Source organism: Gastrolobium bilobum, unplaced genomic scaffold (assembly GCF_033153095.1).
Source record: "Gastrolobium bilobum isolate Gb01-03AN ecotype WA unplaced genomic scaffold, APGP_CSIRO_Gbil_v1 utg7653, whole genome shotgun sequence".
NCBI classification, from domain to species: domain Eukaryota; kingdom Viridiplantae; phylum Streptophyta; class Magnoliopsida; order Fabales; family Fabaceae; genus Gastrolobium; species Gastrolobium bilobum.
In genome coordinates, this window is record NW_026897564.1 from 346,826 (window position 1) to 362,504 (window position 15,679).

General features: G+C 35.3%; 3 protein-coding genes and 1 pseudogene across 3 annotated transcripts; 1 reads left to right on the plus strand and 3 right to left on the minus strand.

Moving 5' to 3' along the window:
* Window positions 1–1,735: 1,735 nt before the first annotated feature.
* LOC133308123 (protein trichome birefringence-like 36) lies at window positions 1,736–3,480 on the plus strand. The gene is made up of 5 exons (XM_061508722.1): window positions 1,736–2,082; window positions 2,334–2,505; window positions 2,576–2,757; window positions 2,926–3,084; window positions 3,180–3,480. The coding sequence occupies exons 1-5, from the start codon at window positions 1,736–1,738 to the stop codon at window positions 3,478–3,480; spliced, it is 1,161 nt and encodes a 386-aa protein (XP_061364706.1).
* Window positions 3,481–4,802: 1,322 nt separating this feature from the next.
* On the minus strand, window positions 4,803–5,673 carry LOC133308142 (germin-like protein subfamily 3 member 2; annotated as a pseudogene).
* Window positions 5,674–7,704: 2,031 nt separating this feature from the next.
* Window positions 7,705–11,411, minus strand: LOC133308139 (lipoyl synthase, chloroplastic-like). Its single transcript, XM_061508743.1, has 7 exons — window positions 10,936–11,411; window positions 10,162–10,325; window positions 9,292–9,382; window positions 9,026–9,183; window positions 8,636–8,807; window positions 8,247–8,357; window positions 7,705–8,079 (listed from the first exon to the last, which is right to left on the minus strand). The coding sequence occupies exons 1-7, from the start codon at window positions 11,251–11,253 to the stop codon at window positions 7,993–7,995; spliced, it is 1,101 nt and encodes a 366-aa protein (XP_061364727.1). The 5' UTR covers window positions 11,254–11,411; the 3' UTR covers window positions 7,705–7,992.
* Window positions 11,412–12,404: 993 nt separating this feature from the next.
* LOC133308122 (uncharacterized) lies at window positions 12,405–15,673 on the minus strand. Its single transcript, XM_061508721.1, has 6 exons — window positions 15,155–15,673; window positions 14,469–14,543; window positions 14,251–14,321; window positions 14,045–14,102; window positions 13,441–13,687; window positions 12,405–13,209 (listed from the first exon to the last, which is right to left on the minus strand). Exons 1-6 carry the CDS (start codon window positions 15,626–15,628, stop codon window positions 12,656–12,658), a joined length of 1,479 nt encoding a protein of 492 aa, XP_061364705.1. The 5' UTR covers window positions 15,629–15,673; the 3' UTR covers window positions 12,405–12,655.
* Between the last annotated feature and the right edge of the window lie 6 nt (window positions 15,674–15,679).

Genomic DNA, 15,679 nt, shown 5'->3' on the forward strand with positions numbered 1-15,679 from the left:
GTGCCATTAATTTCGGGAGGCATACGATTTGGTAATGGAAAAGAGTTATTCGATTTGTCAATACGCTCATACTCCACGGCCACACAGACACTTAATCTGGCCCCCTGTTCATTGCTCAAGGTGCTGGTGTGTGAGGGAAGAGTAAAGCAACTCATCTACATGAAAACTTGAGAAGGAAATTCCTTTGCAAAATATTTAAAAAAAAAAAATTAAATTTAAGAAGACTAGACACAGGCAGAACAAAATTATAGAATTTTTTTTTTTTTTTGGAAACAAAAATTATAGAATTTTAGATATATGTGTAATAATGAATTCATAAATCAAGACTTGCCAACAACTGTGCATTTTCAACTTCGTAATATTAATAGTCAAATTAAGGAATGATAGGGAGCATTTTGAATGTTAAAAGCAAGACTTGGGTGGGAAACCTTCATTAGATATAAGAGAATGATAAAATCCCAATAAATTATATAAGAATTGAAAAACTAGCATAAGAGCGAGGCAATATACCATATAGAAACAAAGCATCTTATTAAAATTGGGTTGATATTCTCACTTGGAAATGATCAACAACCTAGTCCGTAGGCGGTAGAAGCAGAACCCAAGTGCTTTGCCTTTCTCTCTGGAAGGCTTGGAGTAATATAATTCCGTAAAACCGTCGAATTGGGTTGAGAAGGGGAAGAAGGAAAAGAGTTTTTTTTTTTTCAGCGGGAAGCGTTACATTATAAAGAAGATGAAGCCACAAGGCCCCCAACAAGTTATATTGGGCTAACTACAGGGCTGGAATCCATTTATTTTGGTGTTTTAACTTTTAAATATTATATTACAAACTGTGGTTAAATCCATGGTCAAAAGATTATCTGTTAATATCTTGGCTATCTCTGTTAGCAAGCAAGACGTGGAAATGGCCCATAACTATTTTTAACGATAAAAATCTGTATTTTAAAAATAAATAAAGATTAAGGCATTATTTCATAATTATACAACTAATGCTCAGCGTTTCTTAGCTCGAGCTTAGGCTAGCAAAATCCTTGGCTGTCGTTCTCTAAAACCTTTCTAAAATGATGAGTATAATTTTTTAAAAATATTCCAATCGGTTCAAGACTAGTCTGATCTGAGACGGATTCCGGAATTAGAGCTTTCTAAAACGATGAGTGTAATTTATCTTATATTTGATATGTGAAAAATGTTTATCCTTTTAAATGACACAACTTATATCTTTTCACTCTCACAAAGAAGTGAGACCCACACTTTTATTTTTTTTGTCAACTCTCTCTCTCTCTTCCTTTATCTCTTTCTCTCTCTTAAAATGACACAACTTTACATCCTTTAAAATTACACACGCTTTACCCATTTGATATAGACTACCAAGTTTTAAGATTTCTACTTCAACCGTTTTCCACTCTTAACTACTTAAATGTATTAATCTATCAGACAAAAGCAAATGCACATGTGATGTGCTGCTACCCGAATCAGTCAAACACACATCTTAGTCTAAATTATAAAGATCAATTTACTCATTAGAGAAATAAAAGGTAATCAGCAGAAATAGGTAAAAAGAAGGTGCCACAGGTATCAATTACTACAGTCTACAGCAATGGCAATAATTAAAAGTAACATATTTACATGGCCCACACCACCGGAAGTCATGCCTTGATGAAACACTTTTCATCAACACAAGGCCCTTCTATTTTACAAAAGCCTTCCCTCCTTTGGGACCCTTCACACTATGCTAATGCTCTCACCTTCCATGGCAAAACCAAAGCTTCAGTTGTTGTCCTTTTTCTTATTCTGCAGCATCTTGCTAAGCTTCTTCCACTGCACATTATCATTGATCAACCCTGAGGATGAGCCAAGCTGGCTTGCTGTGAAATCTGAAGATGTTAACATGGTGCAAACCCGGAGAGATTCTTGGAAGAAATGTGACTTTTCAGTTGGAAAATGGATTTTTGATCAATCTTACCCTCTCTATAATACCAACTGTCCTTATCTCAGCACTGCAGTTACTTGTCAAAAGAATGGGAGGCCAGATTCTGATTATGAGAAATGGAAGTGGAAGCCATACGGTTGTTCCATCCCAAGGTTGGAGAATTTTTCACATTGCCACCATGTTGTTTTCTTATATGCTTTGCATTGCATGATCAATATTATGTTGCTTGTTTGCTAGCTAGTATAAAAATATAGTTGTTAAAGCTCAAAAATCAATTGGAAAACAGTTAAGCTTTATTTACTTGCAACTAGAAAGCTTAGGCAGTTATTAGTTTGTAAATCAATTCCACATTTGGTCATTGGCAAACCTGCTTAGAAATTTGGCTTCTTGATGACACCTACAGGTTTGATGCACTGAGATTTCTTGGAAAAATGAGAAACAAGAGAATAATGCTGGTTGGTGATTCTATAATAAGAAACCAATGGGAATCTCTTGTTTGCTTAGTTCAAGGAGTTATTCCAACTGATAGGAAAAGGGTGACCTACAATGGTCCTTCAATGGCTTTCCATGCTATGGTAGGACATTAATCAATCTTATTCTCCTTTTCCTTCTAAAAATGATTGACCTCACATTGTTCACTTACAGGATTTTGAGACATCAATTGAGTTCTTCTGGGCACCACTGTTGGTGGAACTGAAGAATGGGCCTGAAAATAAGAGAATTCTACATTTGGATTTGATTGAAGAGAATGCAAGGTATTGGAGAGGAGCTGACATTCTTGTATTTGATTCAGCCCATTGGTGGACTCACTCTGGTCAAACTAGCTCGTAAGAAAGCTTTCTCGTTCTCTAGTTTTCCACTTGAATGTAGTATCGTTTTTTTGTCCTCCTTCAATTCAATTCTCAGTAAATAATGACATTTCTATACTCTTTTCTTTTAAGCCCTTAAGTTTGCTAGTTTCACATCCTAATGGATTCATTCTTGATTAATGCCAGGTGGGATTATTACATGGAGGGAAATAGTATCATCACAAACATGAATCCTATGGTTGCCTATCAGAAAGGACTCAGTACATGGGCAAGGTGGGTGGATCTAAATTTGGACCCTCGAAGAACCCGAGTCATTTTTCGAAGCATGTCACCCAGGCATAACAGGTACTATCTATTTTTATTGACTAATTAAGACAGACTGAAAATTATCACGTTTTTGTGATACTCAGCTCCTCTGGTTTCTTTTTTTTTATATGTAGGCAAAATGGTTGGAAATGCTACAATCAGAGACAGCCTTTACAATTTTTCAGCCACCTACATGTTCCTGAACCACTGGTAGTGCTACAAGGAGTGCTGAAGAGAATGAGATTTCCAGTATATCTGCAAGACATTACAACAATGACTGCTTTCCGAAGAGATGGACATCCTTCAGTGTATAGAAGGGCAATAAGTGAAGAAGAGAGGCAGAAACCAGGTACAGGCCTTTCCTCTGATTGCAGCCATTGGTGCCTCCCTGGGGTGCCTGACATTTGGAATGAGATGCTGAGTGCTTTGCTTTAACTATAACTATAATGGAATGTCTATGGAAAATGTTAGCAGTGTAGACCAAGTTTATTTGTATCATCTAGAGCCTTTTATGGTTAACCCTGCAAGAGCATGCTTGTTTGAGTGTCTTTTTATTAATAATGTTATCTGATTGACAACACTACGATTGGATTTGTAACTCTGATTTCCACAAGCAGCCACCTTCTATCTTAGTAGCCAAATAACCATACGAACAAGTAGCATTGATGATCAAGCCACCTTGACACCTTCTATGCTTCTAAGGTTGTGTAAAGAACCAATTCAACCCAAAAGCTTTTAAGCTTTTGGGTTGAATTGGTTTTTTACATGGTATGCCTCGGTGTTACGGGTTCGATCCTCGCCGTCCCTCATTTAGTTAATAATTAAGCTTTTGGGTTGAATTGGTTCTTTACATGGTATCAGAGCTTTAGTGACCGCGAGGTCACAAGTTCAATTTTCATCGCCCCCACTTTCTAATGAAATTAAGTAAAGCACGAGGTAAACAAAAAATTGGGATGCTTATAGCCCAAAAGAGATCTTGTGAGAGGAAGTGTGTTAAAAAATAATATAAACTATTAAAAAGGCCCTCCCCCAATAACTTAAGTTTTTGTGTTGAATTGATTCTTTACAAATTGGTTTACAGGTTCAGATTCTAAATGAGCTTTCCATGGCTGCTGCCTAGTACCTGCTAAGCACTTTAGCTCCATTGAAAGGAGAAAAAAAAGGGGAGATTGGATATTTATTTATAAAATGCAAACAAAGGGGGATTTTTTTTTAATTTTCTTATGCCACAAAGAGTATATTACACCAGAAAAGAAAGACACAATGTCCTCTTGTGGGCTCTTCCCCTTTGAAGGTGTTTGACAACTATAAGCTTGGCTTCTTTGGTTCTCCAATAGAAACATGACGACTTAGAAGCGCATGAAAAGCAAAATGCTAGTCAAATGAGTGCATAAACCTAACAACCTCTTTATAATGATGCTGCCGGATGAATGCACCCTGGCAGAAGCAAAGCATAGTAGAATGGGAAAGTAAAACCACATACCAAAATTCTCCCAACCACTCCTTTGATTTCGAGCTTTTATGCCACCAAACGCGTATAATTGAACCAAATATTAATGATTGTGTTGACTTAAAAATATGAACAGCACGCAAGCAAGAACTTGGAAATAAACTTCTAATCAGTTCAAACTCAAATCTTTCTTAACTCCCCAATATCATTATCAGATCTTTAGCTCTTTCCTTAACTGAAGAAAAGTAAAGGTTGAAAATAGAAGCACTTTTTTTCTTAATTACGGTAGCTCTAAAATCAAACCACATGTAAGAAGGGCTGAATTATTAAAATAATTAACTACAAGTCCATCCAATAACTTTCCACTGGTGGGGTATTTTCAACTAATCATCAGCAATGTACTGCAATAAGTATCATATAAAAATTTCTACTGTGCTTTTCAGGCTTCAATGTTTTTATTTGAAACACTGTCTTCATAAACAGAAAATGCATTTTTAGTTGGGAGAAAACTTCTTCTTCAAGTTGGAAAGCTCCTTAGAAGTCAGTCCAAAAGCCTTCTCCAAAAGCTCCTCCTTTATATCAGAACCAAAAATTGCATTTGGAATTTTCTGCAAGCCAGGATTTTGGCTGTCAAAACTGCCCAAAATAGTAGCAGGCCCATCTCCAACATTCATCTGAAAGTGCACTTGGCCTCTTGGGAACACCATGACCTCTCCTTTCTCTAACACTTTGGCGAACCAACATCAAAATCTGCTCTTACAAATGACATCCCAAGAGTGTTCAAACCTGGAAAGACATTTGAATTCACTGGAATAGAAGAAAAGCCAGTTTCCTTGAAGTTCCCTGCAAACTTTATACCAGAGAAGGTGAAATCTTCCACTGTTGCTGTAGATGAGTTCTTGCAAGTGAAGCTGTTGTCTACTGATTTGGCTATGCAGAAGTCCATAACTGGATCTGGGTCAGAAGCCAAAGCAGCAATGATGAAAAGCAAAAAAACTAAAAGGACTTCTACTTTCTTGAACATTGTCTAGGAATCTAACTATATGCTGCAGTATCAATATTTAGATGATGATATTGAAAGGAATTGGTTGTTTTGGCTGAAATTTTCTATACACTGATAGCTAAAATCATTGAGATTAAGTTATATTGACTGGGTTGTGAAGTCAGAAGACTTTGCTCCACAAATTATTCCATCAATTATTGAGCTGTAGTATTTATAGGCAACCATATTTTCTTCAGCATTTTTCTTTTTGGTAAGAATTTTGTTTGGCTTCTTTGCTTTGGAATAACGAGATGATTAATTGGGGCACCAAACGACAGCATCCACCAACTCATTCTTTGCTTTATTAATTGCATATTATCTGTCGTATAAGCGAAATGATTGGTCATAGTGAGGGTGCTGAGTTGCTTCCATTGGTCCCATTATTGCTTAATGAACACACCTATCTAAAAGAGTGTGAACAGTGAAAACTACCCAAACCATTCATTTGGGTAAAATAATAGAAAACTCTTCAATGCTCCAAATTGAAATAAATTTAACTTAACATTGCATCGTTATATTTGAATTAAGGGGAAAATATATGTTAACTTGGAAAATAAAAAAATGAAACATTCAAAAGAATCTTCAATGAGTGCAGATCTACTGGGGACTGTCACTTAAGTGGAATCCACAATGTTCTACATGCAGCCACATTCAACTTTGGTTAAAGCCATAAGGTAAATTTCATTTTTTTTTTTTATTGAAAAAAACGTCTGTGGAATTTTTTTAATGGAATGTTCAATTGAAAATTAATCTTTACAAAATTTAAATTATGTAAGAGATAGTATTGGCTCAAAGATTTCTCACCATTTTCTTGAAACCTCACTTAGAATATTAAATTCCTTCAGTTTCGTGTAAGACTTAGAAGGAAGTTTCTTAGAAATCCTAGTTTGCTTGGGATTTTCTTGTATTAAATCCGTGGTCAACGTTGGTGTGCATCAGACTCTCGGTTCCTGGTCTCACGCCCTCCATAGAACAGCAATAACCAACCTTAGAATTTGTCTCGCTGAGCACAAATTCTTTCTTGCATTGACAACTTGCGTAGAATAATAGCGCGTTCGGTTAGAATTAATAAAGAAAAGAAATATGGGCTTTGTGTTCTGTTTTTTTTGTTCTTAAAACTGTTTTGTAAAATAGTTACGGAAACAGTTATTTTTTATATTTTTTTCTTTTTGAAAGTTAAAAACAAAAACAAAAAACAAAAACAACTCAAACATGTTCTTTAAATTTGATTTTAAAAACAAAAAAACACAGTTATAGTTTTCAAAACATTTTTTACAAAACAGGTCCTACCAAACGAGTTTTTTAATTTTTTTGTTTTGAAAACTAAAAAATTGTTTTTAGAAACAATAATCAAACAGAGCCTAATTTCTCATGTATAAAACACAATTATCTCTGCACATAAAAAAAAATAAAAGAGAAATGTATCTATCTTGTAACATGATGAAAGCTTGTTTTTCTACACAAACAAATAGACGTGGGATTCACAATTTTCTATTTTCTCTTTCATCAACTCATTTTCTCTCTCTTTTCTTTTATGTTTGTGTAGGATCAAATAGTGTTTTTCATGTAACATTATACATGTATAACCCTGAGTAAAACTCACTTTTTTTTTTCTTTTTTCTTTTTTCTTCGTGGGTCCCATCAACTTTTTTTTATGTGCATAAAATAATTTTGTAAGTATACTCAAAAAAATATTTAGAAATGATTAAGTTTGTTGGAATGGAATTAAAAAAACTGAATTTGACTTTTATAAAAGAAACTAACTATCCTCTCCTTCTGACAATAAGAAGAAAGAAAAATATTTTCTCGCAAATTTTGTTAACAAAATTGTTCTCTGTGACTATTGAAAATTATAATATCTCATGTTATCTACCTTTTTTGCCATGAAATACGCCAACCCCCTTCAGCTCTGCCGCATTTTACAATGGCTCTAAGTTATGGGCTTGATTGCTATGACTTCTAAGTTAATAGTGAGTCTCCAAAATGAAATTTTGTCGGTGTTGAACATGAATATTGAGTATTTTTTTTATTTTATTTTTATGATATACTGAATTTTATCAAATAATCAAAGAGAAACAAGAAAAACCAATAAACACTACAGAAAAATGGTAACCCGCAAACAGCTACAGTCACCAACAACCAAATACAATGAGAAAAAAACACCCTCCTTTAATTAAATCAATTATTACTCTGGCGATATGATGTTTTTAAATATTTTGTTCCCTTTCTTACACTCTCAATTCTAAATTACCTATCTGAATTATTTATTAAATAATTTAAATTAAGAAACATTACTGGTCCAAAGACTACATAAAGCCGATTTGAAAATCTATTTGATATCAAAAAAGGTATTATATTTTCTCTGCGCACCTAACAATTTTCCTCCGCAGCAATTGCACATACGAAAATCTTGTCAGCTGTTGTTGCATAATATACATAATCGCAGAGCCAAACGTTATAACAATGAGCCACCAGCATTCTTGGCCTTCTCTCGTACCATTGTCTTCACAAACAGCTCCCCTGCCCTGTATGAAGATCGCACCTGCAAAACACAAAGGGCTTTCAGTATGTTAAATATTGAAGCACATTGCATGTTAGTGCATCTACGTGGAAGATTTGTTATTTTTGTTACTTCACAGATCATGCATATGTCAAGCCATACTAAAAGAAGGGTACAATCAAAGTCTAATGCATTTGCTAAGTGCTTACCAGTGGCCCACTAGCTACATAACGAAAACCCATAGACTCCCCATATTCTTTCCAGAAAGCAAATTTCTCAGGAGTAACATACTCTTTGACAGTCAAGTGCAATGGAGTAGGCTGCAAAACAATAACATCTTTTGAATTAACTATAAGCCACAACAAGTCAACAAGTAACCAACGAGAAAGAAGACTTGCTAGGTGTATTGTCAGCTGAGCTGACCATAGAATAGTCTCATATAGATTCAATACAACGTGTTATAGCAGCTTAAAAATAAAATTATGAGATCATGTGAAACATTAACACCATCTGTAAGCATGGACAGAATTTTCAGATTCAGCTTCTAACCTATGAAAAGCAGGTCTGGACAGAATCAAAGAATTTTACATTAACTAACCTGCAAATACTGACCAAATGTCAGAATATCAACATCTATGGCCCTTAAATCAGCCATCGCTTCCTTCACCTCATCATCAGATTCTCCAAGGCCCAGCATTATAGAAGTTTTTGTTATCATACCCTCCTTGCTATGTTTTGCATGGTTTAGAACTGACAGACTTTGCTCATACCTGCAACCATACTACATATAAGAAATATCTATATTTCTACTTATTCTTTATATATTCGTTATATTTATGCTTCTAAATTTCCAGTGAAACAACTATTTCTTTTCCAAAGTAGGTAGACTGCCATTAAAAAGTGTATATCTATTAGCTTTTTAGTTTTGAAGAAACAATGGGTTGACTTGATATTATGACAAAGGAGTTGGATCAGCAATGCAACTTACCCAGCCCTAGGATCTCTAACAATCCTTTGGAGCCGTTTGACTGTCTCAACGTTGTGAGCAAAGACATCTAAACCTGAGTGAACCAGAGTTTCTACAGCCTTCAGGTCACCCCGAAAATCAGAGGTTAAACACTCTACCATGATCTCAGGTTTGAGATTCTGCAAAAGCAATTATAAAGACAACAATCAAACTTGCATGTATTTGCAATTTACATTGTTTACCTTGTAAAATGCATTATGAAACAACAGTCAAAAAGATCAAAGGACCTTCATAGTTTTGACAGTCTGAGCAAAATGGCCACTTCCTCCATCAGGTAGATCATCACGATCCACACTTGTTAGGACAATATAATCCACACTGCAAAAATTGGTCCCTTGTAATTAACAGGATTGAGATCTAACGAAGTTTTAGTAGCTCATGATATGCCCATGATCAATCTAGGCATTGTAACTTGTAGAGAGATGTATTTGAACTTGATAATCTTTTATAAAATTTACAAAAGTTTGCATAAAGTTAATTACAGTAATATAGACCACATCTGTGCTGAAAGAAGCAACGAACATCAAGATGATTGCTTTAGCACTTATCTAATTCTCATCATAATGCATAATAAACAGATTTTGTGTATATTTGGGTATGCAAGAAAATAACTCCTTTAAAACTTTCAGGTAAGGACTCATTAGAGGTTCCTAAGGTATAATATCTAAGCAGTGTCTAAGATAACAAGTGCTTATATTTTACATTAACTGAAATAAAACTAAAGAATAACTGATCAAGTAAAGTATTGAACATGGAGATAACATAGTTATTCCTAATACTTTTATCATAACCCCCCTTGCATGATGCCATATGATTTGCGCTTACTGAAATTTTCTTTTTTCTTTACTGAACAAAGAGGACATTTTATTAGAGATAGGATAGAAAGAGTAGACAGAGGAGAAGGACTGCAAGAGACACAAAAGTAACATATGAAAAACAAGCAAACAAGCTTATTTACAAAATGAAGCTATCCAAACCCTCTCAATACCTGTCAACAATTACTTCCTTAAATTAATGTAAATGCACCAAATAACATAGAAAGCATACCACCACAAAGCTTACACTTGTAGAATAAACAACATGAAGCATATACGCACCCCCAACTTGCAATGGCCTTGGCAGTATTTTCAGGTTCCATTGGATCAGGAGGTGCTGGATTTCTGCTGGTCTTCACAGCACAAAATCTACATCCACGAGTGCAAGTATCACCAAGAAGCATGATTGTTGCAGTTGCAATAGCATCTCCACCTCCATTCCAACACTATCCATAAGAACCCAAAGAGTTACACCTTAACGTTGTTATACAGAACGATTAATTATTTCTTACATTTATATGCAGTTTCTTTTTCTATCTTGATTTATAGTTTATATCCATAAATTCAGGGAGAATAAAAATAAAAATAAAAACATAGCAAAAATCAAAACAATATGTTTAACGCAGAGCAGTTTTATAATGTTTCAGTTTTTTACAATGTCTAAAACTTTGAAGCAATTTAATGAGTCAATGCAGCAGCTCAATTTTATCATTTACCAAATCAACGCAGACGGGTCCAAATTTTGTAGAGATTTCTTGAACATCTTCGTAACTTGTTATTAAATTTATTCAAATACATATATAAAGGAAGCCAAGCCATTGAAAGTTTATTAATGAGCACCCGATTATCATAGTTCTCATAAAAGCTATTCGTTTAACAAGTTTGGTTACATAATGAATATGCTGACACAGTAAAACCCAACAACACTAGCGTTTAATTTTAATTAACCATAAGGCTAGTTATTTAAATCTGGTGGTCATGTAATTGAAATATATAATTAAGCTAATAATGGGAGTGGTAATTTGATTTCAGTGAAAGAGCAAAAGAAAATGGAACCTCTCCTATGTTGGGGCATTGTGCCTCTTCGCAGACAGTATTGAGCTTCAAATGTGATAAAGATTCCTTAATATGTTGAAACCTTTCACCTTGAGGAGCTCTCTGCCTCAACCACTCTGGCTTCTTCACATTAGGGTCCCTCCCCGTGTACAGACCCAACCCACCAGGGTACGGTGGAGACACCGATGAATCCGTAGCGTCGCATCGAATTGTCCAAGTTGAAGGAAGATGGTTATGGAAAACGGAACGTTTTGGGGCTCTGGGAGATGTAATTGAGAACGAGATCGAAGGTGGCCTGTAAAGCGATTGCTGAATCATCTTAGCGTGGAAGAAGGGATACGCGGTTCTGATTCTCTTCTCATACGAAAGGTGTTGCTGTGGCTGAAGGAGGGAACAAGACGAAGACGTTGCAGTTACAGACAAAGCAAGTGAACACAACAACGCTTTCCATTTTTGAAATATGCCGCACTTACAGTAACCAACCAGCACGTTAGATTAGAGAGAGAACATTGGTTATTCAGTCCAGTTAATGAACTCTTTGTAATTTGGTGTGTGTGTTTTTTTTTTTCTTTGGACACTTACTAAAAAAAATGAGATGGATCCGTTTCAAAAAAAAATATGATATGATTATGTGGGAAGATCACAACTATACAAAGGTAAATCAATGGTTATGATTTTGTAACTACTTATTTTATCATTTTTTCTCTCTCCTCCTTTTTTACCATTGATCCACATTTGTATGGTTATGATTCCCCACATTACATAATCATGTAAATTTTCACATTAGAGGATCCAGATAAAAAAAAAATATGAAATGTTAATTTAAGTGCGGGTGTAAAGTTATTTTGTGTCTAAAATTAACTAATAATAATCGAGGAGAAGTATTTATCCTTTTAAATGACACAATTTATGTCATTTCACTTTTATAAAGAAGTGATATTCACACTTTTATTTTTTTTAGTCCACTATCTCTCCTTTTTTATTTATCTCTTTCTCTCACTTAAAATAACAACTTTAAATCCTTTAAAATGACACACAATTTTTTAAATAATCAAAGTCGGTGAAAGTTTTTGAAAGAAAGAAAAAAAAAATAGTAAAGATGGAAATCTTGGTAAGTTCATGTTTCAATTTTTGAAATCATTCAGCAACCCGTAGTATTCTAAAAGGAAGGAGGCATAAAACAAATTTAAAAACAAACGGGAGAATACATTTGCAGATTCGTCAATGAAATCGGAAATAATTTCATCAATGGGTCCAACAACACTTCAGATCCACAATTCTAATGGTCGACCATCCAACAAACACAACATGCAAAATGCCAAGAAATTCATAGTTGCTTATCAGAAAACTATATGTTGTGTAGAAGTTACGATGTTGTTCGAAAATTTGAGCAAATGCAAAGCAGAATCGCATAAACCAGAGTCAGGTTCTGACGAGAAAAAAACAACGATTATCAAAATTTTGTTAAGAATGTACTACTTACAACCTAAGGATCATATGAACAATTGAAGACTACATTATCCTTCTTTTTCTTTAACCCTTTCTTTGGGCCCCTATCTTTGGTATTGTAAATAATGATAAGTAATAAAAAAAGAATGGGCATAATTACAAGTGCGGTATTGTAAATAATGATAAGTAATAAAAAAAGAATGGGCATAATTACAAGTGCCAATCATGAGAGGCAAGAATTGTATAAGCAGCTGGTATCCTACATTGGTCTTCATAGACCTATGTTCAACTCACACAGATCATCCATTGGTATGGCTAGGCCCAACGTATCATCTTCTTCAATGTTTGACCAAAAGTCCAGGTCTTGATTCCCATTGAATTCATTAGCTACACCAAGTTCTATGGAAATCAATTCATTAGAGCCACCACAAGCCAATTGATGCTCAGAGTTCGTATTTTCCGTCAACTTGCTAAGAGATCCATTTCCAGAAGTAGATACTTGAGCTGCCTTCTGTTTGGGTTTTGCTTTTGTTTTACGCTCACCCCTCGAATACCCTGCAGAAGAACGACCAACTTTCGTGACAGAATTTCTTCCAGAAGTGCCTCTGTCCCTCCTCTCTCTTTCACTCCTCTTTCTCTTTGCTCCACCCGTGAAACAATTAGCTTGAATTGATGCAGATCTCAAAGAAGCACTAGCACCAACATCATCAAGTAGCAGTTCCTTTTTCTTCCCTCTGTTTAATATTGGTCCAGTCCTGGGAAAATCCTGGTCGGAGGGATGATCCAGATTTCCAAACACATCCTGCTCCTTGCAAGGAAATAAACCTGCAAGAGCCGAGGACCAATTTTTTACTCAATAAGAAACAGGACGGAACTACATCAAATAAATTTTAGAAACCAAGAACATAGATATAAATATAAATGAAGCAAAAGGGAAAATGCCTAAGGAAATTGTTTTTTTGATAAACATGAGGTCTCGGCCCTGATTATTTGTGAGTATATAAGTACCATAGCAAATACTTCCAGAACAAATAAAGCATGGTTCAAAGGGGAAACCTGATGGTGCAGATTCTTGCTGAGAATTTTGAGTAAGCGGTATATTTACAGCAGCAACCGAGCCAGCATAATTGTCATGACTGGGAACAGCCAATAGGACATCTTTAAAGACAGGCTCCAAAAAGCAACTTTCTCCGGTTTCCTCAAATTTCCTGCATCTAGCAAGAGTCCTCTTCATAAAAGCCAAAGCAACTGGCCTTGAAACCTTAGAAAGTCCATTTCTTGCAGCAGTACTTCCACGGGTGGCCTATCAATATTATAGAGGGTCATTTCACAATGCAAATCAGTCATGACCAAAGCACAATCACAGCATAATCCTTAAAAGGATAACCTAGAGCGCATGCCACATGCTTAGTAACTCATCTCTTTCCTAACAGACCCATGGGAGGGGGAGCATGAAGAGGGGAAGAAACAGCAAAGACATGGTAATACAATGAACTTTGTAATAAAATAAGCCACATTTCAATGGAATTAAATAACATGTTTCAACTAACATGTCCAATAATAACTCAATTCAATTCCACATCTTGATTCTATGACTAACTCATCGAATAAGCATAAGGAAATAAGCACAAATAAAATAAAATAAAAAACTAATAATTACCAGCTTCTTCTTATAAGCCAACTCAACAAGTTTATCCATAGCAACTTGCTCGAGGGCTCTGCAAATTAAACAGAATACAGATTAGCTATTAGGGCGGGTCAGCTTTAGATACGTGACATACAGACTACTTTTGTAACAATTTATCAAAATCAAAAGCATAAACAACTAACTGAACAAGATAAATTATAAAATATCAAATATCGTACTGTTGTTCCATTTCCCTTCCTTCTTCTACTCTTTGAGTAAGCTTCATAAAGTACTCTCTCTTTTTATTGACCTGCAAATTGGTCAGTCAGATATAGACAACTATCATGCAAATAAATAAATCAAGAATAACTAAAATCACAAGCAGATTCTCCCCCCTTAACAATTAATTTCCTTATGCTTCAGCTAATTATCAAACATAAAACAAGAGAATCAAAACCTGTTGGAAGAGTCCCTTCTGTAATTGAATAATATCTTGATCAATAGCTTCACAATCTCCATCAGCGAGATCAGGCTTTTTTTTCACAAGACAACCACAACGATATCAGTTAGTAGCAGATGCATTGATTGAAAAAAGTAACAAAATAAACCATATTCAATACACAGTGAACTCTTTAAACATAATGGCCATATGCAAGCATTTACATATAAAGATCATGCTTTGTGCCAAGGAGTCAAGGACCAGTCATCCTAAATGATAAAGTCAGGTGGAGGCACATGAATATCAAATCTCTAACGCTACCTACCACACAATAGTCATTCAGACTTTGAATGATAGACAATGCTCCGGCCCAGTTTACAGTGCTGAAGTTTAATTTTATTTTGAAGAATGGAGGAAGCAAACAATACAACTTCTGACTACATGTCATTGAGGCTCTAAAACCATGCCAAGGACCAGTCATCCTAAAAGTTAAAGCTGTTACCTAAAGGAGCATCAATAGTTCACACCTCTAACTCTCCAATTTCATGTTAGTGGTGCATGTATAGAAGAGAAACAAAGAAAATCAAAGAGAGAGAGAGAGGAAAGACAGTCATTGAAGCATAGTAGCATACTGAAAACCTACTACATGAATAAACTATGAAAACCATTGGCTTTCATACAGTTTCCACAAATTAGAAGTTTACCACAGGTTCTGGATATAGGCCAACACTTTGCAGCTCCAGTAAGAGTTTATCCTCCATACTCATTTGCTCAAAATGGCTATTGACAGATGATGAACAAGAAATTCTATGCATACCCATTAACCCACCACCATCATTTTCAGATAACAAAGGCAACCTGTTAGTTTCTGGATGCAATGCTCCCTGATCCACTTGCAAAAAACCATCAAGTTCATGATCATGGATGTTTGTGCCACTAGTAAAGGTACCATTCCCATGACAAGAAATATTGTCAGAGTTGAATCCATATTCAGTCCTGATACTTGATTGGTTCTCGACATCCTGAGAGAAGCAAGCCACCCGAGGTGAATCATCTCTTTCACACAGAAAAGACATATTTCCATCTCCCACAGTTTCTTCATCAGTTTGATCATCAATGATCAGAGCTGTCAATACTCTTTGGTACAATGGTGCAACTTTATTTCCTTCTGAATCCATTTGCCTGTCAACCACCGAGGATATCTCTTTTGAATCAGTCTGATTCAAAAT